The sequence below is a fragment of the Lepisosteus platostomus genome, chromosome 10 (genome assembly GCF_059453375.1).
Source record: "Lepisosteus platostomus isolate fLepPlt1 chromosome 10, fLepPlt1.hap1, whole genome shotgun sequence".
Lineage (NCBI taxonomy): Eukaryota > Metazoa > Chordata > Actinopteri > Semionotiformes > Lepisosteidae > Lepisosteus > Lepisosteus platostomus.
In genome coordinates this window covers 51,623,815-51,644,532 of record NC_142620.1, presented here as the reverse complement: position 1 = coordinate 51,644,532, position 20,718 = coordinate 51,623,815, and the positions used below count along the sequence as shown (strand labels likewise).

The 20,718-nt window shown below is 49.2% G+C and overlaps 2 protein-coding genes across 2 annotated transcripts; one reads left to right on the top strand and one right to left on the bottom strand.

Annotated features, from left to right (window-relative positions):
• Positions 1 to 1,805: 1,805 nt before the first annotated feature.
• Positions 1,806 to 13,901, bottom strand: ripply1 (ripply transcriptional repressor 1). Its single transcript, XM_088597082.1, has 4 exons — positions 5,118 to 13,901; positions 4,562 to 4,640; positions 3,433 to 3,509; positions 1,806 to 2,804 (listed from the first exon to the last, which is right to left on the bottom strand). The coding sequence occupies exons 1-4, from the start codon at positions 5,216 to 5,218 to the stop codon at positions 2,561 to 2,563; spliced, it is 501 nt and encodes a 166-aa protein (XP_088453208.1). The 5' UTR covers positions 5,219 to 13,901; the 3' UTR covers positions 1,806 to 2,560.
• Positions 13,902 to 13,933: 32 nt separating this feature from the next.
• cldn2 (claudin 2) lies at positions 13,934 to 20,453 on the top strand. Its single transcript, XM_088597081.1, has 2 exons — positions 13,934 to 14,057; positions 17,091 to 20,453. Exon 2 carries the CDS (start codon positions 17,399 to 17,401, stop codon positions 18,224 to 18,226), a length of 828 nt encoding a protein of 275 aa, XP_088453207.1. The 5' UTR covers positions 13,934 to 14,057; positions 17,091 to 17,398; the 3' UTR covers positions 18,227 to 20,453.
• Positions 20,454 to 20,718: the final 265 nt, after the last annotated feature.

The following is a 20,718-nucleotide window of genomic DNA, read 5'->3' as shown; positions in this document are numbered from 1 at the left end:
ACTTAAATCGCCACTGAACGCAGGGGGAGAAAGCAAAACTCTTCATTGGAATGAGCACGTCAGCCGTGTACCCATCCCGAAGCTGTAGCTCTTGAGGAAGGATCTCAATCCCAAAGCTGAGAAGACCATCCCGTTTTTACTTGCCACACCTTTTGCTAAAAGACTACATTTCCCGGATTTCTAGAGCCACATGGTCGATTACTATTGAGGTGTGCGTTGGGAAGAAAATACACACGAGAGAGCCCGTCCAGCTGACGAAAGGGGTCTCGATCAAATGGAGGGGGTTGTTTTCTTCTGCGGGATTAATAACGAGGGGGGAAATCTAAACAAGTAAAACACAGTACGTTTCGCGAGCTGTCTCAGTTCATTAGATATTCTGTATTATCCGGCGGTGAAACACCGTTATCATTTCGCGGTATTGCAAGGGTAGATTTACGCCTGTGCGACCCGTCACTGGCATTTGTAGGCTGGCGTGCTCGCAGAAATGCGTGGGTGTAAGAAACGAGGACCGGGGGGGGGGAGGCGGAGTGGGCTTATTCACGACTGGCTGACGCCCCCGCAGTTTTGTGCAGTTGTGATTTATTCACGCATGTGGGGAAAAAAAAATAATAAACGCCTTTTGCGTTTGTCACGACAAGGCAGCGTGGGGGCTGCAGTCACGCAGGGCGTACTACCCCAGCTGTCGTCGCCTCCGAGTGATGTTGGGCGAGGGACTGTAGCTACAGATACAGCTCCGCCGAGCACACCGCCCCGCCTTCCCCCGATGCTGGAGTTGTGACACAAAACAAACAGCGCGTCGTGAGGGACCTGAAATCTGAAGCAAACTTTGCGGGGGTAGTGGAATCGCTGCTCCCACCTCGCAAGCGAACGCATCACGTAGCGTTGTGTTACCGTCTGCCGTCATACCGTGCAGTATGACTGTCGTGTTCAGGCGAAAAGCCCCGGCGCGGACGTCATTCTGTCCCTCGAGCATCATTGCTTAGTTCAGTGCGCCAGTTACAATGAGAGAACAAGTGGCTGGAAAGTCGGGAATTTTGCTCTTTTAATGTGTTTGTGTGCGTTGTTTCCCTCCCCCCCCCCTCTGGATTTTAAATTACCTAAAAGAAATCTCCTCTGTTAACAATGGCCCTCAGGGGCAGATGGGTATTGTGTGATACGGAGTTCAACGCTTCAAGTCCCACAACTGACAGTGACAGGAGTGCTCAGTGACCTCTGACCCGACAGAGCCCAACCTTTGACTCTGCCTGCAAGCGTATTCCCAGACCGGATGACTCAGGACAGGCAGTGCCTTGAAACGGGGAGTCGGGCAGCTGTGGGTTTGTTTGTGTGTGTGCGTGGGGAGGGGGTATTCTTGACCCAGCAAGGAGTCACAATGGGACAGGAAAGATCAAAGGAGGGGGGGTCTTGGCTCTGAGGCGTCAGCTTTCTGTGCGGGGAAGATGGAGAGACTGCTCTCTGATGACACATTAACCTACAAAGAGATCATGGCCTGCACTACCATGTGGCCCCGGTGTGGAGCGGGCATTTCAAACTGGGAACAGGAGACGCTTCTTTACGCAAAGGGAGGTGGGGGTGTGGAACAAGCTGCCGGTTTCTTTTGAGAAACTGCTGGATGAAATCCTGGGATTAGTTAAACTACCAACTAGCAAACCGGCCATTTGGATGGCTGGATGGCTCCTCTCATTTGTGACTGGTCTGGTTTCCCTGGAATGGACACACCGGATTGAGCCGGGAAAAGGAGACTTCTGTAACAAACAACTGAACCTCATCGCTTTGTCGTACACACATTCAAACTGGAGATGGTCTTTTTCACAGTATAAGCTTTATTTCCATGAATTCCTTATATTAAAGAATTTAATAAAATAGTAAAAAAACCATATAAAAATACAAAAATAGCGCTTTTCAAATTTGACTTTGTACAATATAAGTTAAATTTACAAATATTATTAGAAATCTGAATAGTTTTACACCCAAAATACAAAGTTTCGACCCGGGATAAGAGGAGTCTCATCAGCCAGCAAAGCCTCTGTCCCAATATGGGACAATATTCCACATCTTCAGTCTCGGACTCTCTAGCCTGCAATGAACTCAGAGTTTCTGTCTGTTGTGTCAAATAAAACGGCCACCGACAGCTCTGGCACAGGACACCGAGAGGTGAGAACGGAGGGACAGGAGATAACCTGGGCCCAGCCCATGTCAATGCACGAGGGGGCTAAGAGCACCTTTCCTTAAAAGGGTAATAAATACAATCTAAACTTACTGATAGGAATCTCCCCCCCCACCTCGTCACTGCAACTCCCCGCTCAGCTTAAAACCTGACAAGTGTCGGTCTTCCATATTGAAATGCCCCCTCCCACATTTCCAGTTCCCCCTGGAGTCTTTCCCGGGATTCATCACAGGAGTTGATGTTCCATCAGCGCAGAGGCACCAGCTCCAGAGCTCCTGCCATCGGCGCTGTGCCGGCCGGGACAGCCTGGAGCCCGACTGGGATAGACGCGGCATGACCCGCTCTCTGCAGACGTTGCACAACCGGCGCTGTGTTTCGGATCAGTGCCGGGGCTCAGTTGTAGCAGGAGATGCCGGACGGAGGTTGGCGCGGGCTCGTCCGAGATGGGTGGCACCCCGACTCGCTTTCCTCCTCCTCCTCCGTCTCACACCCCTCGTCGTCGTCGTCATCCTCCTCCTCCTCCTCGCTGTCAGACTCTTCATAGAAGTTGATGGTAGCCTGGGCTGGAAAGTTCTTCAGGAGAGCCTGTCCGTCACTGTACAGGTAGTCATAGGACTTGGACTTCGGCCAGAACAGTCTGGGGGGGGAAATGAGAAGGACAGGTGAGCTCAGACTCAGTAGGAAAAGTGTTTTTGTCAATGGACCTCAAATACTGTGTAGTGTAATATCAATTTTTCACCTCTCATAAAATAATCATCGTTCTGTATCCCCTAATGGATGACGTGTGAAGCCATGACACCACATACAGTTTGGGTTCCCAGAGTTTTGCTGTAATCTTACGGCCTCTCTGCGCGAAAACGGAAACAGAACGTTTTCAGTCTCTAGCGGCACTCTGAATGCAATCGACTGGAGCTGCACTGGAATCATCTTCGGCATAATGGCTGCAATAATGAAGACTGATGCCACCACAGATGGTGAGGACAATGTCAAACTGTCAGGCCCGAATGAGGAACAGAGCTTGCCACTCTCTAAGAACAAATAATCTACAGAGTCTCCGGGTATCTTTTGAATTAAAAAAAAACCCATCAGGCCCTTTAGTACTTGAAAACTTGTGTTTAAAAACATGTATTCTACAGCTCACACGTGCACCCGCACTGGAGCACACTGTCGGAGCACTGGCCAGCCATGTGGTCGCCCACACACTGCTAACTCAGAGGTCGGGACAGGGTGAAGGCCGTAGCGAGATCAGTGGAGCAGCAGCTCACCTGACAGGGTGCTGGAAGAAGGACTGCGTCTTTCCATCGCTCACACAGCTGTGCGGGTCTGCTGCTCTGGAGTAGGGCTGCACAGGAGAGAACAGATCGTCAGGTCAGAAACCGCCCGGATCAGACCGCTGCTAAAACCGAGCAGCCTTGCCAGTCAAACCACTGTGCTCATCTAGTTGCCCGCTGACCCAGAATCCTGACGCTCCAGACTCTTCCTGAGCTCCCCTGCTCACTCAGAATTCAGCATGTGATCATTAGCCCCAGCTCTTGGTGGAAAGGAGCCTTTCTTGATGGCCGCCTCCTGAGTTTAGTCGGACTGTGTTTTCAGATCTCTGCCCCTGGGGCTGGATCCCGCACAGCGATTGTTTTCCTTTTAAAGTAAGGGAATAAAGGAGCGAACGCCATCCTGCCACGGGCAGCTCTGTGAGTGCGGGAAGCCCGACAGGCTTCAGAGCAGTGCCAATGGGAAACAGGCCCCAGGTCTGCCCCGGTCTGGCGCCCCCAAACGCACAGGGGCTGTGGGACTGACAGCAAGTGGGGCTGTGTTTGCACATCTCACCTCAGGCGTCAGCTCCGGGCTCAGTGCCTGAGCCTCTCTGCCCATATGGCATCGTGTCTCGGTGCTAAAATCCCTTTCTCTCCTTTCCCCACTCCGCCCTCTCTCAGGCCTGTCTGTCCAGGTGTCAGGAATCTGCCACACTTCTCCGGCACACCCCAGACACCCCCCCTTGTTAACCCTGCCCCCTCTCCCCCTTCCATGCCTGGACAAGCCAGTGCAGAACGGCACTGGATGAGTTGTTTCACCTCTTAAAAAAAAAAAAAATCTCATCTTCATATTGCAGAACGACAGATCGGGCAAACTAGGCCCGCCGATGTTTTCTTACAGTTCCTGCACAGGCAGAAACAACGAACAGCGTGCACGGGAAACGTGCTGTAGCTGCTGGGGAGGACTACAGATGGGAATGTGTACAATACGAATTGTGTAGAAAGGGGGAGTTACGTCTGTCCCGTGTATTGTAAAAGGTTTGCGGCTGGACTGCACAAACAGTTACGAAGAGAGAATAGAGACCGTGCGTGTAAATGCCTCTCACACATTGCACAACAAAGGCACAGACCGACGGGAACTTACACAGGTCAGCTGCCGTCTCCGAGCTGCTCTCCGCGCATCCTCGGCCGTCGCGAGCCAGGGTCTCCACAGGGCTGCCGGGCTGCGGGCAGGGCACGAGCGCACGGGGTTAGCGTCAATCAGCGCTGAGCGCGCGCGCACTTCATTCTAAACCCCATCCGCGCGGCTGTAGGAGTCACCGTCGTGCAACTGTGATTCTGATCTTAGCCGTGTCGGCATGCAGCGGCAGAGCGAGGATTTGGTTTAAACTGCACGGATCCTCCAAAACCTTCCCACATCACGCGTATTTTTTTAAATAACAGACATGACATTAATTTTGCAACGCACACGGTGCTCCATGCCGTTTTATTATTATTTCTTAATCTTAAGCACCGGTTAACTTCCCCCATTGCTCTTATGCTGTCGCGCAAAGAAGAGTAACATTTGCAAATCCACAGCAGAATGTCCTAAACCGGGAAGGCATTCGCCACTGATCGCGAGCGGGCACGAAGTCTATCGTCACCAGCCTCTCGGCGACAGGGGGAGATGCTGACTGCTGGCCTGGCGTGCGAGGGCTCACCTGCAGCCGAGGGGGGGCCCGCTGGTGCTCAGGGCACACCGGAACGACACCGGAGGCGTCCCGAGAGACGCCTGTTTGCTGGCGACGCAGGCGGCTTCCATTGTCTGTGGTCGCGGGGTCTTCTCCTGCAGCGCAGCGCGAGCCGTGTCTCCCTCTCTTCCTGCTCTGGACGCGTCTGCTCTCGCCCTGTCTCTCTCGTGGCCCCGGGACGGTCAGCTTCGCCTCGACAGAGAGGAGTCTGCTCTCGGTGCGTGTGATGGCTGCGGTTGTGCCTCTGTCCCGGCTTTTTAAAGACCTCAGCAAAGGTGGGGGGGGTGGTTGGGTAGAGGGAAGTGGGGGGGAGGGCGCACCGCTACCAAACGATGTGCATTTTGGTGTTAAAGTGTCCCACTTGGATAAACAGAGACACCCGCAGCGAGGGGGTGAGAAATGCGGTACCAGAGAGGCGGCAAGAGAAAACAAGAAGGCGGAAAGTCAGACACCATCTGTGAGAAAGTCCGCGGGGGGCGCGGGAGCAGGGGGGCGGGGGGCTAATTAAGACTGAAAATTACTTTCCAGCCCAGAGCTGATGATAAAGAGCGCTGTAGCTGCTCGGCCCGTGAGAAGCGAGGGCAGTTATTTTAAGATAAGAATATCGAGGGCGAAATCCCGATATGAGTTTGCCCTTATTAAAACCTTACTGTGGCACATACCTTGATATGTCACACACAATTTGTATATGAAAGCCCGTTGCGTATTAAGCTTGTTAAAAGAGTATGTTAAAAGGGCCATTTTTAACAGATCATACTGTTCAGTTACAAAATCATTGTAAGATATCTTATCACTGTTTGTGATCTATGTAATTAGTGTTGCAAGACCTAATAGCCCACGGACTTTGCTTGTTTAGGAGTTTTCGGGGTTCAGTCTAAACCCCCTGTCCTGGACTGCTTGCGCTCGCGAAAGAAGGCCCAACATTCTGACCACATTATCCGAGAACAACAAAAACTTCTGACGATTAAAGAGATTAATAAACCCATTTATGACTCAAAGATGAATAAACTACGTATTTTTACCTGGTTAAATGTTAATGACCGAACACTAGGGAGAAAGTCTTACGTCTTGCTTGATGTAAGGTGCGTCTTTATCTAAGTATACGAGTCTTGGGAGAGAGAAAACTGTGGAAATTGATTGGCTTTCAAGAATGAATGCAAGCAGTCCATTCTTTTTTTCTAACAACAAACAGAACATCATCAGAATCGTGCGACTATTCGAGAAAACAATACTCTCCTTTCTCGCTGTCTCTCGAAACATTTTTCTTCGGTGAAAACCGTGAAAGCCTACACGAAAGCCACCCGTCCTACAATTAAAAAAAGCCTAGCGTGTTGAAATCTGCTGGCTGCCCTTGGAAACCCGGAGCGCAAGCCGCACGCGCCTGCAGCCCGTGTGTGGCGAGGTGTGAGGTGGGAGAGGCGACTGTGTCTCTGGGTAATGACCCTCTAATGGGCTCTGAGGGCTTCGGGCTGATATCCCCCCCCCCCCACCACACACACACACAGCCCCCCCGCCAGGGCAGCAAACTGACACAAACGGCACAAATGGACGAGGTTCGAGCGATAGGAATCCCCATTATTTCTTAACAGTGCACAGATGCGATATGAGGTTCACTGAAAGCGAATAAACATACCCTCCACACACATACATAGAACAAGCTGCACAAAAACGCCGCTCATTCTTCATTGCATTTAGAATTCAAATATCATATATACTTTAATAACCCCCATAAATACTCCAGATGACCCATATCTACTTATATAACCCATATGTACTTCAAATAACTCGTATATTCTCCAGCTAACCTATATTAAAAGTAGATATGACCAGGTTTAAAGACGAGAAAGATATACCCTATCTGATTTTTTTTTCTTGTTTGATGGGCTAGACGCGATACTGGTAAGGACCTTTTTCACGTACAGTGTAGATAAACGAGACCCGCAGTCTGCAGTAAACCTCCAGTTTATTTTAAGGCTCGCCCCTTCGGAGTCTTTGAAAACGGACGTTTTGGGACCGGCTCCCTCCCGGGTCAGTCCTCCCCGCCCCGCGGTAGAGCGCCGCGACAAAAGTTCACCCCGCGGATCCAGATGTCCGCTCCCCCAGCCCGGGCCCCGACGCGGTTTGTTTGCTCCGCCAACTGGTCGCGGAGCGGGCGCTTCTGTTTTCACATTTGCCACCCGTTGGACAGCAGAGCTCTGCAATAACATCGTCCCCGGCCCCCGCTGAGACAGGAATGTCGACCATCTACCCCCTAAAATCAAGCAATTGACAACTAAATATACTGTATATATGTCAGCCGAAATTGTACCGTCCCTTCGACAGCTCAGTAAAACTATTAGTTGTAATATTTATTAATCATTACTATTCTTGCGCGGTTCCCCGAATTACCCTGCACTGTTTCTGTCCTGTTGTATTATTTTCTCTGCGGATTTTGCACAGTTTTTATTACATGTTATGTTATTACACTGTTATTGTTATTGTGTTACTGTCTATTGTCCTATCTTCTGTTCTATTTATATACTGCACCTGAGCGACTAATGAGAAACACAATAAAGTTGAATTGAACATATATTGCAACATATATATATATGTGTTCGTGATAATGCGGAGTACTGTAATGCTTATTTCACAGTGTGCACATAAATGGCTCGTCAGAGTATAACGGCAGTGCAGTTTGTCGAGTATTGGCAGCAGTTTGGAGTACTGGTTTGGGTTCTGGGCTCCTAACTGCAAGGACAGTGGGATTAGCAGTGCATCGGGCAGGTCAGCCCAATAACACGCCCAGCTGTGTGAATGAGCACCAGCGCTTGCTGCCTCGCATGAAAGTGTCAGCAAAGCAAGTTCACAATTAGACACACGGATGTACTTAATATGTACAGAACTAGGTCCACATTGATAAAGAGAAAGCATGTACAGTATGGAGTCAGCATATGGCCTCAATAAATACATTAACATGTACAGGATGCTAATACTTAGTCAAAGGCTGTAGTAAAGAAGTGCACTATGAGCACTGAAATTTGAAGCTCTCATCCACACTAAGTTCTAGTGGACAATGGCAGCACGCACCACACGGCACTGTGGTCACTGTTGTCCACACTGGGAGTGTGCTGTGTTCCCCGGGTACAGATCCAAGGGAGTCCCCTTGTTTTAAGAGCCCATAAATCTGCACTGTTGCTGTCCATGAGATACTGTTCCCCTTCAGCTGTAGCTTGGGGCGGCAGCGCGGAGCAAGGAACAGGTCCCAGGGGCACTGCGGCTGTCCACCAGAGACGCTCTGGGACAGGGACAGGGACAAGGGCCAGCAAGCTGCATTTCCAGAGGGCTTTCCTTCCAGTTGAGCTCTTCACCAGCCCCGTCAGCTCATTATTGGATTAATGGGACCAATTAATCAACAGCTTCCTGCAGCTCTTCAGGGGCTGCTACCCCCCAGATCAGAGGGTTCTTGACCTGCTACACTGGGACATGAACAGGAGACCAGAGTCAGACAAGTGAAGACTGCGAGGTGGGGTGAAGATGGTAAATCAGACAGGTACCGAGGTGCCAAGCCAAGGAGAGCCTTATAGGTGAGCATGAGGGTTCTGAAGTGGACACAAAACCTGATGGAAGCCAGTGCAAGGACTCCAGGACAGGAGTAACGTGAGCACCTGCACTAATAGGAGCTGATGAGAAACGTACTTGAAGTGACGATGTGATCATGGGGTACTCATCCATCTTCCCCTGGTTCCTTGTAGATTAATCCCTTATTGAGAAGGGTTAGCAAAAAGATCACAAGTATTCCAGACCAACCTACATCAGATCATTATCGGATTAACGGGATCAATTATTCAACAGCTTCCCGCAGCTCTTCAGGTGCTGCTGCTTTGGAGAGACCTGGCAAACCTGCAGACACAGCGCCCCCTCCCCCCCATGTATGAGTAAGGGTCTCAGGTTGTCATTGTAAATGAGCCTTCCTTTCTAACTGGGTCTATGAACAAAGGAGCACCTCTAACAGAATTTAATTGCTCCCCAGTACAGCAGCCTAAACAGGTCAACTCGTTTTTAAAAACACCCTGTACGGTATGCAGAGTAAGATGTGTCCATGCATAGAAATGCAATTGAATCTGTCAGTAATCCGTTTCAAAACTAAAATATTATCTTTTATTTAGATGAAATATTGCTCGGGCTTCAGTAGGTTTCCTACTGGAGCACAAGAGGGTGAGTTTCAGTTATGTTTATGAGTCACTGTATTCACACAACCCCCCACCTCAATTGTACAATCAAACCTGTGCTAGAATTAAGTGGAAAGTGCCTGACTGATGCACCAAAATCCTTGTTGATCTTTCAAACAAATACCAAGATGGCTTCTCAGGAGCCCCCTTTGGGAGATTTGCCACACACAGGGCAATACTGTACAATGTGAGGAAAACTGTTTTCTCCGACTCTCACACTGATGATCCAGCCAAGCACACAATAAGCAGCCTGAACCTCTTCATGGACGTCTTACTCAACTCTTCATAAACGACATCTAAAGTGAGTTTTCACTTTAAACGGCTCCGCTTGACAAGAGCAATTTCCTTCATGGCCTATAGTCTACAACACGACAAAGCAAGACACCAGTTCCACCCGAAGAAGACTCCGTAGCCGAAACGTCGTGTTTCTTTTCTTCTCTTTTCAGCCTGGAATAAACCTTTACCAATGGAAGATGCAGCGGAGGGGGGTGATTTCTGTGCAATGAAGCCGAGTCAGACCGTTCCCTGGATCAGGTCAGACCGTTCCCACCCCAGATCGCAGCTCGCACCTCCAGGCCTGGCAGCAGACTCACACCTCTGCAGGCACACTTCGGGGAGAGGCTGGGCCCCCCGCCCTCCCCGACGCCCCGGCACCTCCGCCTCACACCTTGTTGAGCTCGCGCCCGGAGGAGACACTCTCGGCACCTCCGGGATAGCTCTGGGATGGCCCCGGGATTGCTCCGCGATTCCCAGGCCAGCACTGATCCGCGCAGCGCAGCCCTGGCACGGCTCCAGGTGGACTGTGGGTGAAAACCACACAAGGCACTGACCCACCTGACCTTGGACAGCAGCTGTTCTCTGCAAGCCGCAGCCCAGCACCTCACTGGCCGTACAGTGGAGCCCAGACCTGGCCCCCAGGAGCCTTGTTATTAATGCTTGAATAGCACTAAGGTTAGATTTAGGGCCATGATTACAATTATGGTTAATGGTAGGATTGGGTTTATGCTTAAGGCTCAGCTTGACAGTTTAAGAGCAACCATCTAGACATGTCTGAAGACTTGTACCGCTGCCCCGGCTTGGGTTAATTTAACGTGTAAGTTATCCAGATAATTCAGGGGAGAGAGCGTCTCCGATCCCGGGACGTGGCTGGAACATTCCTGTGTTTCCATTCCAGGGGATCTCTGTGTCTCTCCATTGTTCATTTTCATTGCGTAAACATGACTGATATTTCTCGCAGTTCGAGCAGGGAGCTGTGTCGAGGCTGCAGAGGAACGGGTAAAAGGTTTATCTGTGCTGAAAGGTAAAGAAAAGAGACTCAACATTTCGGCTGTGGAGCCTTCTGCGAGTGTCATAAATATGTATTTATACATCGCTCCTTCTATGGTAATTCAGTGCAATAACACGCAAGGGTGACTATATTTTACAGGACCCCTGTGCCACCAAAATAGACCAAATCACTGCTGCTGGGAACCGTCTGCATGAAGTTACAGTACATAAAAGAGCCATTAAACGTGAAAACAACACACAGTTCTGTACCCAAAGGGTAGAGGGGGTGTGAAACAAGCTACCCAGCCACGTTGTTGAAGCCACTACCCTATTTTTTTTTTGTTGTTTTCAAGAGATAGATGGATGAGCTTCAATTTGGATCAATCGACTACCAGCCACCAAACAAACAAAATACGGGCCAAATGGTCCTCGCGACCTCGTGTCCTGTATGACTCTCGCTCTGTTCTCAATCCCCCGTCCGGCGGCCACAGCTGAAGCCCGCAGTAAAGGGCTCCCTCTAGTGGACGCAGACCGCATCGCAAGGTGATATTTTTTTTATTCCGGACGGATAAAGGATCAAAACATTTCAAAGCAGGTGCAGCGAAGATTGGTTCTGGATGGCCACGTCGCTGCAGGTTTCAATTCCTCAGTTTGTGAGTACTTGGGGCACAATAATTCTGGTTCCAGATTTATTCAAGGATGCAGTTTAGACATCCCCCCTGACACGAAATAAAAATCGCAAAACTACATGTCGGTCTCAAGGCCCATCGCTGACCCATTCCTGGGATAATCAAGTTACTACATTAACAAAAACGCACTTGTCCGCAGGGTTGCACACACCCGTGTTATAGGATCTCGCCTTTTGAAGAATACAATTGTAATTTAAACTCTTGCATGGTGAAGCATAATACAAAATGTTTACATTTATGTTAAAAAATACATCACCCACACTGGAGAGACATTGGGCCGTTTTCGCCGTGACCTGTCCGATCACAGAACGTCCTGTGCCTTATTTTTTTGAAAGGGAAAACCAGCTCAGCATTCCGAAATTAGACAAGACTCCTGCTCCTCCTAACCTGGCCTTCTGAATGGTTCGTGTGACACTTTATCTCTCCAAGGCAAACAGCACTAACTGTGGTGGTAAATGTTTTATGAATAAAGAACACATGTAAATACTGTGGTGTGGCAGGGTCACGGTTTCTATAAGGCACCTGTGTCAAACTATATATACAATAATATATATATAACCAGCAGCCTGGCCAGTACCTGGAGGGGAGACCTTCTGGAAAAACTAAGGTTGCTGCTGGAAGAGGTATTAGTGGGGCCAGCAGGGGGCGCTCACCCTGCGGTCTGTGTGGGTCCTAATGCCCCAGTATAGCGACGGGGACACTATACTGTAAACAGGCACCGTCCTTCGGATGAGACATAAAACCGAGGTCCTGACTCTCTGTGGTCATTAAAAATCCCAGGGCGTTTCTCGAAAAGAGTAGGGGTGTAACCCTGGCGTCCTGGCCAAATTTCCCCCTGGCCTTTACCCATCATGGCCTCCTAATCATCCCCATCTCTGAACTGGCTTCATCACTTTGCTCTCCTCCCCACTGATAGCTGGTGTGTGGGGAGTGTACTGGTGTCACATCATCCAGGTGGGGCTGCACACTGGTGGTGGTGGAGGGGAGTCCCTATTATCTGTAAAGCGCTTTGAGTGGAGTGTCCAGAAAAGCGCTATAGAAGTGTAAGCAATTAATTAATTAAACTCAATCTGTTTTAATCTGGCCCTTGGAAGACTTTTCCCGGTATATTGCATGAGTCCCGCGACAGAAGGAACTCCATTTCCCATGAGCCCTCGGCTCCAATCACATCACGCGACAACTGAGTATTGGCGTCCTCCCTTCCCCTCTGGAGTAAAACTAATTAGATTGGCTTCCTTTACGCAGATATCACCTCGAGTCTAGTAGTAGAAAAACACTATCATCTTGCTATTCAACGTGTAACTGTCGTGAAGGCAAGTTTTATCTTGGCTGAGGAAATAGCTAAATCAGGGAGACCATTCTGTGAGGGCGATTTTCTGAAGTAGTGTGTCCAGAGACAGGGCCTGCTTTTGCAAACATCAGTCGTCTCACTAGACGTACGATGGCTACTCGAGTGGACGAGATTGCTAACGATCTACAAGAGCAGCTTTCAGAGAAAGCGACCAAATTTATTGCACATTCCTTTGCCGTTCAGGATTTTATGCCCAGATTAGACTTTCTTGCCTCAAAGAAAAGAGCTCAGGTTGCTGGCCTGGCAAAGCAACAGTAGGCTTACAGTTTGTGATGCAGACCTATCCTTATCTGGGTTTGTTTGTTTTTATTTATTTCAATTCATGTATTTATTTCCATTCATTTTGTGCAATATAGTTACATTGCCAAACATTACCTAAAATGCTTGATCTTATTTTTATCTTGAATGCATTTTCTTTTATGAAATGCTCAACCATATTCTTAAATAGAGGAATACTGAAGCAATGTTTTGTTTGTAGAGGCTACATTCACTTGCATATGTGGAAAAATTTATAAGTTATAAAACTCTAATCAGTATGTATCTGCATGTGTGGCCCACGGCATAATTAAATGTTTTTAGTTTGGCCCCCCTTAAAAAGTAGTTTGACACCCCTGCTATAAGGCAATAAAGTGACTCAGAACATCATGTGCTCTGTTTATAGCACTGTAACAACTCATTAGCTCCTCCATCACAGTTTTCCATAGCAGGTTCACAACATAATCTTTGCTCTTTGTGCCCATGTGTTCATCACACATTTACCCTGTTCCAGTGCATTTGCTTCTGTCTTTGACCATGATTTGCCCCGCTGGGTTTCTGTAAAAGCTGTGGTGTGTCTGTGCTGTGTCTGGTGTGGGGTGTGTGTGTGATGTGTTGTGTCTGTTGTGGGGTGTGTGTGGTGTGCTGTGACTGGTGCAGGGTGTCTGTGGTGTGTTGTGTCTGGTGTGGGGTGTGTGTGATGTGTTGTGTCTGGTGTGGGGTGTGGGGTGTGTGTGGTGTGGGGTTCTGTGCTGTGTCTGGTGTGCGGTGTCTGTGCTGAGCCCTGTCTAGTTTTGCTGTACACAGTGCTGCCTGCCCAGTGCTCTTTGACCACTTCACTCAGACAGGAGCTGGATCGGGAGCTAATCTGATTACCTTGCCCCCGAACATGTGACACGGAATTAGGGGAGAGGTGAAGGATCTGATCCAGGAGGGAGGGGGCTGGAACAGCCAGGAAACAGGAAAACGGTAAGTCTGCTTCTCTCCTTCGTGCCCAGCCCCCAGAAGTCCAATACCACCCCCTACTGGAGGGGCAGGCCTGGGGGTTACTGTCCTGCAGTTTCTGCACTGGAAAGATCCAGCCTGTCAGCTTCCCTGCCCATCCTGCAGCCTGCGATGTGGACGCCACACACGCATCACGGTAAGTGCCTGTGTTTAGGTGTCCTGCCAGGGGCTGTTCTGAATGCTAACCTGCTAGAAATCCCCCGGTCTTTCCATCTTCTCAGAAAACCCTGCGGACAAAAGCCTGTCTTTCCCTTTTCTCCCCTTTCTTTCCTTCTGCCCTTGTCCTTCTTTCTTTAAATTATTTCAGCTCCCTTTGTGAGAGATGTTTTTTTTCGCAATGTTTTGTTTCGTGTGCCTTATAATCGGTATCACCATGAAGCTGTTCTGACAAATGTGTGTTGGTAACAGTATGTATTTTGCATTGTTAATCCCTCTCACTATACACACTATGTTTATTCCAGAGAAGCCTTATCTGGGTGTTTTTCGTGTCTTTGTTGGAAAAGTAAAGTCAGATGTTCATCTAGGAGTGAGATCATTGTCTTTCGGTGAAAGCCCTCTGATAATCCTATCATTTGACTGCAGCATCTGCACAATACTGGTAAGGCATCAGGAAAACCCCATAGGATTGTGCAAATCCTATCAAATGCCTATAGTAGTAAAAAGGGGGCTTACCTGTGGCTTTTCCTTGGAGATACGCTGATTCAGACAGGAAGGAAACACCTTTTTTGTCATGTACCCGCATTGCGATGGAGATCCATGAAGATGCAGCTGTCTGAGCATCAAACTGGGTTAATTGCTTTTTGCTTCATAATAATGAAACACACTAAAACAAAGCATCCATGACCTGGCTTTACAAAGGGGCTGTGCCAAACCAGTCTGTATGTGGGGAAGAAACCTTCTTCTGTGCTTTCTTGTGCTGACCAGTAATCTGATTAACTCATGACTGACCCTAACATTTTTCAGTAGTTCTCTATGACAGCTGTTTGCCTAGTCTACAGACTAAGACCAGGTACAGGATAATAGCTAAGGTTAAGGTTGTGGTTAAGACTTTGGCTATTGTGGAGTGAAGCTAAATCCAGCATTAGGACCAGGAATAGTATTAAGGTTAGATTTAGGGCTATGATTACAATTGTGGTTAATGTTAGGATTGGGTTCATGCTTAATGCTAGGGTTAGGGTTAGCACTAAGGCTAGGACTAGACCTAGGGTCTGAAACTGCCTGTCATTGTGATAGAGGCAATGAATTCCAGGACAACAGATTTAAATTAGAACTAGATACTGATTCGACGGTGAAGGACATTCAATAAAGATTAGTTTCATTTTAAGGTTCCGGCAATCGCTGACTCTGAGGCTGAGCCAGTCTGGTGAGCTGAAACTCCCTTAAGCAAAACAGTATCCCTGCTGAGCACTTGTGTTTCTCTCCCTGTGTCCCTGATGGATCGGAACACCTCAATACAGACGGGCTGTTCTCCAGCAGGAAAGCCTGCCCAATGTGGCCTGGAGTACATACAGACACTTACCTGAACTCACACACCTGCAGAATGAGTGACTGCTCCTGCTTCATGGTCAGGGATGGTGAAAATCAAACAGTTCTAAGACCGAAACTGTGGAATAACCAGGCAATAAAATAATTACCCGATTTCCAGGTGTCTAAGTCTTAAAAGAAGTTGACTTGTTATCTCTGTGCGTCTGAACAGAGGTATGCTGTGCTGTCCTATCAATATGACAGAGCCATTTCCCAGGCCAGCTTCTGGGAAACCACCCAAGACTCAAAGTCTTGCGCACTTCCTGCAAAAACTCCCTCAGGATATGTGCCAGATTCATGCAGGATATTTTGAGCAAAAGTTTCCAAAAACCCCTCAAGGAATCCTTTATCTTTTCTGCCAAAGACATCCTGAATTGATTTCTGAGGGAGTTCTGCAGGATAAAAATATGCAAAACGTTTGGCTACAAACGCCAGTATTTTTTATGCTTGTTTCGGGAAAAGGGGAACAGATGTAAGAACCTTGGGATTATTTTTTTAATTCTCTAGAAACAACATTGGAAAAAACCCATCTATCCATCCATCCATTTTCGTATCACTTTATCCGATTCAGGGTCACAGAGGAGCCCCAAGCCTGTCCCGCCAAGCAACCGGCACACGGCAGGACACACCCTGGGTGGGACGCTAGTCCGTCGCGGGGGACACACAGATACAACCTCACACACACTCCCACAGGGCCGGTTTTCCCAGAAGCAACCTCACCCACCAGCATGTCTTTGGACTGTGGGAGGAAACAGGATCACCTGGAGGAAACCCATGCGAACACAGGCAGGACATATAAACTCCACACAGACAGCTACCCAGAAACTGATACCAGGGCCGCCTATCTTTGGAAAACCTATAGACCATTCACTGTCAGTTTTGGGTCCTACCCAGAACATATATTTGATTCTTAATTAAATTAAAATAAATGACTATAATAGAGATGAAAGGAAGGAAAGCAGCCGGAAATATTTATAGACGATAGAAGTGCTGCCACCCTTCATTTGAAACAGTATTGCTACCTGCAAAGCAGCTGCAGGATGAATCGGTGTTCAACAAGAATTTGTAAAAGAGATAGACAAAGAATCACAACTACGTTAATACTATTTCCTATGGCTGGATGGATTAATGGATAGCAATGCTTCTGAAGGTGATGCAAGCATTTTGCTGCTGGTGTTAGCGACTCACTGGGATGGGAGGTGGCAAAGAGAGTTAGTTCGGGGCACCTGTAGAGAGCTCCACCACAGGTTAAAGATTTACAATTCGGTCGGATTATTGATTAACTGTCTGGGTCAAACAACAGATAAAACCTTGGAGGATAGCCAGCAGGGACAGAGGAGTAGGGAAGATTGTTTAGCTTCAGGAACATTAAAGAATTTGTTTCCGAAACAGGGTATTAATAATATTAGTAAGAGGGTTTTAGGTCCTAGTTTTATTTTTTCCTGTCAAGCTGCAGTCTGACCAGTGAGGGGGGGGCGGGGGGGGGGGGGGGCATTACATATTTACTGCAGTTCCAATAAAAGCTGTTATCCTATATTTTGGTCAAACCAAAGGTCTGTTTGAATGGATTTATCTGGGATCAGTGAATGTTTAACTAGCTGTAAATATATGTGTGTGTTTTTCTCGTGAGTTCCTGTATTGATAGATGTTGAGACAACAGAGAGATGAGAGCTGAACTTGAGCTTTCTCTCTCACACACACAGAGGCTCACCGGACACAGCCATCCCACCGACATGATCTGACCTGAGGAAGAGAAATACCAGAGAAACTGACTGGGGATCATAAAAGTCAGGAGAGGAGGATATAGAGCTTCAGCGCTTCCCCACGCTGCGGACGGAGGAAGAGAAGATTGGATTTGGGAAGACAGGAGACGGGCAGGACACGGCAGCACAGCGACCAGGAGCCGGGTAGCACAGAGAGGAAGGCAGACGAGCACGGGTACCTGCCCGACAGATGGGCTCGGCAGGGCTGGAGCTGGTGGGGTTCCTGCTGGCGCTGCTGGGGCTGCTGGGAACGCTGGTGTCCACCGTCCTGCCCTACTGGCGCACCACGGCCTTCATCGGCTCCAACATCATCACGGCCGTGGGCTACGTGAAGGGGCTGTGGATGGAGTGCGCCTACTACAGCACGGGCAGCTTCCAGTGCGAGACCTACAACTCCCTGCTGGCGCTGCCCGCTGACCTGCAGGCCGCCCGCGCCATGATGGTGGTGTCCTGCGTGCTGTCGGTGCTGGGCCTGGCCGTCTCCTGCCTGGGCATGCAGTGCACCACCTGCCTGCAGGGGCAGCCGGTGAAGCCGCGCGCGGCGGGGGCCGGGGGCTGCTGTCTGCTCCTAGCGGGGCTCCTGTGCCTCGTGCCCATTGCCTGGACCACCAACGAGGTGGTGAAGCTGTTCCACAATCCCATCGTGCCCTCCAGTTACAAGTCTGAGATCGGGGAGTGTCTGTATGTGGGCATGGCGGCGGCGCTCCTGTCCCTGATGGGCGGGGGGGTGCTGTGCCTGTCGTGTTGTGGGGAGGAGCCGCTGAGAGGGAGCCGAGGGGGCCGCCCCCGGGGTGGCAGGGGCATGGCGGGGTACCCTTACCCCGGGTCCTCCGCCCCCCACCCGCGCGCCCACGCCAACGCCATGACCTTCCGCAACCCGCTGGCGCACGCCGGGGTCCACGCCGCCAGCAAGAGCCCCCCCCACAGCAGCCACAGCGAGCAGAGCAGGAGCAGCGCCCCCACGCCCTCCCCCGGGCAGCGCGGCGCCAGTGGCTACGACCTCACGGGGTACGTCTGACCTCTGGGTGACCCCAGCCCACAGGGTGCCTGCCTTAGACCGGACAAGACCGCCACGGCCACTCCGTTTAACACCAGGGGGACGAAAAGTAAGGAGCCAGGGAGCAGCCTGCAGGACTGTCTAACTGCACAGTGCCCTAACATAGTAGTAATTCAGTGGTGATACAGCCTGTAGCACTGGACAGTGCAGTAATTCAGTGGTGATACAGCCTGTAGCACTGCACAGTGCAGTAATTCAGTGGTGATACAGCCTGTAGCACTGGACAGTGCAGTAATTCAGCAGTGATACAGCCTGCAGGACTGGACAGTGCAGTAATTCAGTGGTGATACAGCCTGCAGCACTGGACTGTGCAGTAATTCAGTGGTGATACAGCCTGTAGCACTGGACAGTGCAGTAATTCAGCAGTGATACAGCCTGTAGCACTGGACTGTGCATTAATTCAGTGGTGATACAGCCTGCAGCACTGGACTGTGCAGTAATTCAGTGGTGATACAGCCTGTAGCACTGGACAGTGCAGTAATTCAGCAGTGATACAGCCTGCAGGACTGGACAGTGCATTAATTCAGTGGTGATACAGCCTGCAGCACTGGACTGTGCAGTAATTCAGTGGTGATACAGCCTGTAGCACTGGACTGTGCATTAATTCAGTGGTGATACAGCCTGCAGCACTGGACTGTGCAGTAATTCAGTGGTGATACAGCCTGTAGCACTGGACAGTGCAGTAATTCAGCGGTGATACAGCCTGCAGGACTGGACTGTGCAGTAATTCAGCGGTGATACAGCCTGCAGGACTGGACTGTGCAGTAATTCAGTGGTGATACAGCCTGTAGCACTGGACTGTGCAGTAATTCAGTGGTGATACAGCCTGTAGCACTGGACTGTGCAGTAATTCAGTGGTGATACAGCCTGTAGCACTGGACAGTGCAGTAATTCAGTTGTGATACAGCCTGTAGCACTGGACTGTGCAGTAATTCAGTGGTGATACAGCCTGTAGCACTGGACAGTGCAGTAATTCAGCGGTGATACAGCCTGCAGGACTGGACTGTGCAGTAATTCAGTGGGTAACACACTGTGAAACTCCTGGACACATGGGACAGAGCAATGTCATAATGGAGAACTGTTAGCAGTTTTTAGAATGAGTTTATTACAACGGTATTCTGCTAAAGAGTCTGTTTTGATACAGCTGCTCATTTTTTTTTTTAGCTTTCACTTGACATCTGTGGCAGTCTACACAATTCCAAACACAAAACTAACATAAATCATCTTGAAATTACAAATTACATAAAAAAGTATATGAAGAAAATGATTCTCTATGGTGTACATAGCTCTTTTGAGCTATGTACACCACTGTATATAGCGGTGATATCGCTATAGTCAGTCACTATATCACTAATAAAAGCACTGGAGCTCAAGGTCTGATCTTGATGGTTACGAACTGACTGGATGTTTCATTTTCACCAGAGTGAGTAAACACTCGAGTTCCTCTTGAGCTCGTCACCCAGTGCAGCGCCTGGTTGTGACAGCACGGAGCCCAGCTGAAGCTCAGCCCGTCTGCCGCCCAGTAACTCTCAATGCGGCCGGTGGACGGAATATCTCACGAGCAGCACTGTTTAAGCCGAGGCTGCTACGGCGCACGCGAGGCTCTCTTTTAAATAAAGTCGGTAGGTTCTTCCGGTAGCGTCCCCTGTGGGAGAGCTTAGCCACAGCCCCTCCCAGAGGCTCAGGCAGCGGAAACGCCGAGCGCAGCAGCAGAAGGTGACTCCTAACGCCTGGTTCATCAGCTGCACCGCAAGGTTCTCCAGCATGCGCTATTATTATTCCGATGATAAGTATTGCCGCAAAACTTGAATGAACTCCAAAATACCTCCTTACACTTGTTTTCTTGTGTCAGCAGGATTGTTTTGCGGATGCGCTTTTTTTTTTTCAAACGAATTTGAAAAAAAAAGTGACAACCTTCCCAAAATCGCATTTACGGTTTAGGGTGACTTCGGCACGTGCGTGAGACCCCCCGCGGCTTCACGCGCCAGTCACAGCTTGTCTCGGGACCCGGGGTCGGACAGTCGATACGCCCGGGTTGCAAAACCTGATTCTCGGAACTGAGTCTTGTGAGAATTGTTACCAGAGGTGTACATGAGCTCTGTAATAACAGTGCATCCTGACTGCACTTCCGTGGCTTATGTAAGTGTATAAATATATCTGAATAAAGGGGAAAAGTCGTTTTTTTTTTACCATAGTCTCAATGTTTGCCGTTTTGTTACACGCAGAACAACACACAGTTGCAGACGAGGACCTTAGCTTTTGTTGAATCACATCTTTTCTAAATTTATTCTAAATTAGCTCATCTTGGCAAAGGTTAATTAAGGAACCAGTAATAGGTTTATTCCATGCTGGGGGGAAAAGGAAGAAAGAAAACACGTTCATTAAGTCCCGATGAAGTAATTAAGTTCAAGAAAACGACAATGCCGATTCCTACGTCTGCAAACATGATTTGT

Coding starts and splice junctions, on each gene's coding strand:
- ripply1 (XM_088597082.1), bottom strand. CDS start 5,218: ATGGAAGCCGCCTGCGTCGCCAGCAAACAGGCGTCTCTCGGGACGCCT. Junction 4,641..5,117: donor GGGCCCCCCCTCGGCTGCAG/GTGAGCCCTCGC, acceptor CCCTGCCCGCAG/CCCGGCAGCCCTGTGGAGAC. Junction 3,510..4,561: donor GGAGACGGCAGCTGACCTGT/GTAAGTTCCCGT, acceptor TCTCCTGTGCAG/CCCTACTCCAGAGCAGCAGA.
- cldn2 (XM_088597081.1), top strand. CDS start 17,399: ATGGGCTCGGCAGGGCTGGAGCTGGTGGGGTTCCTGCTGGCGCTGCTG.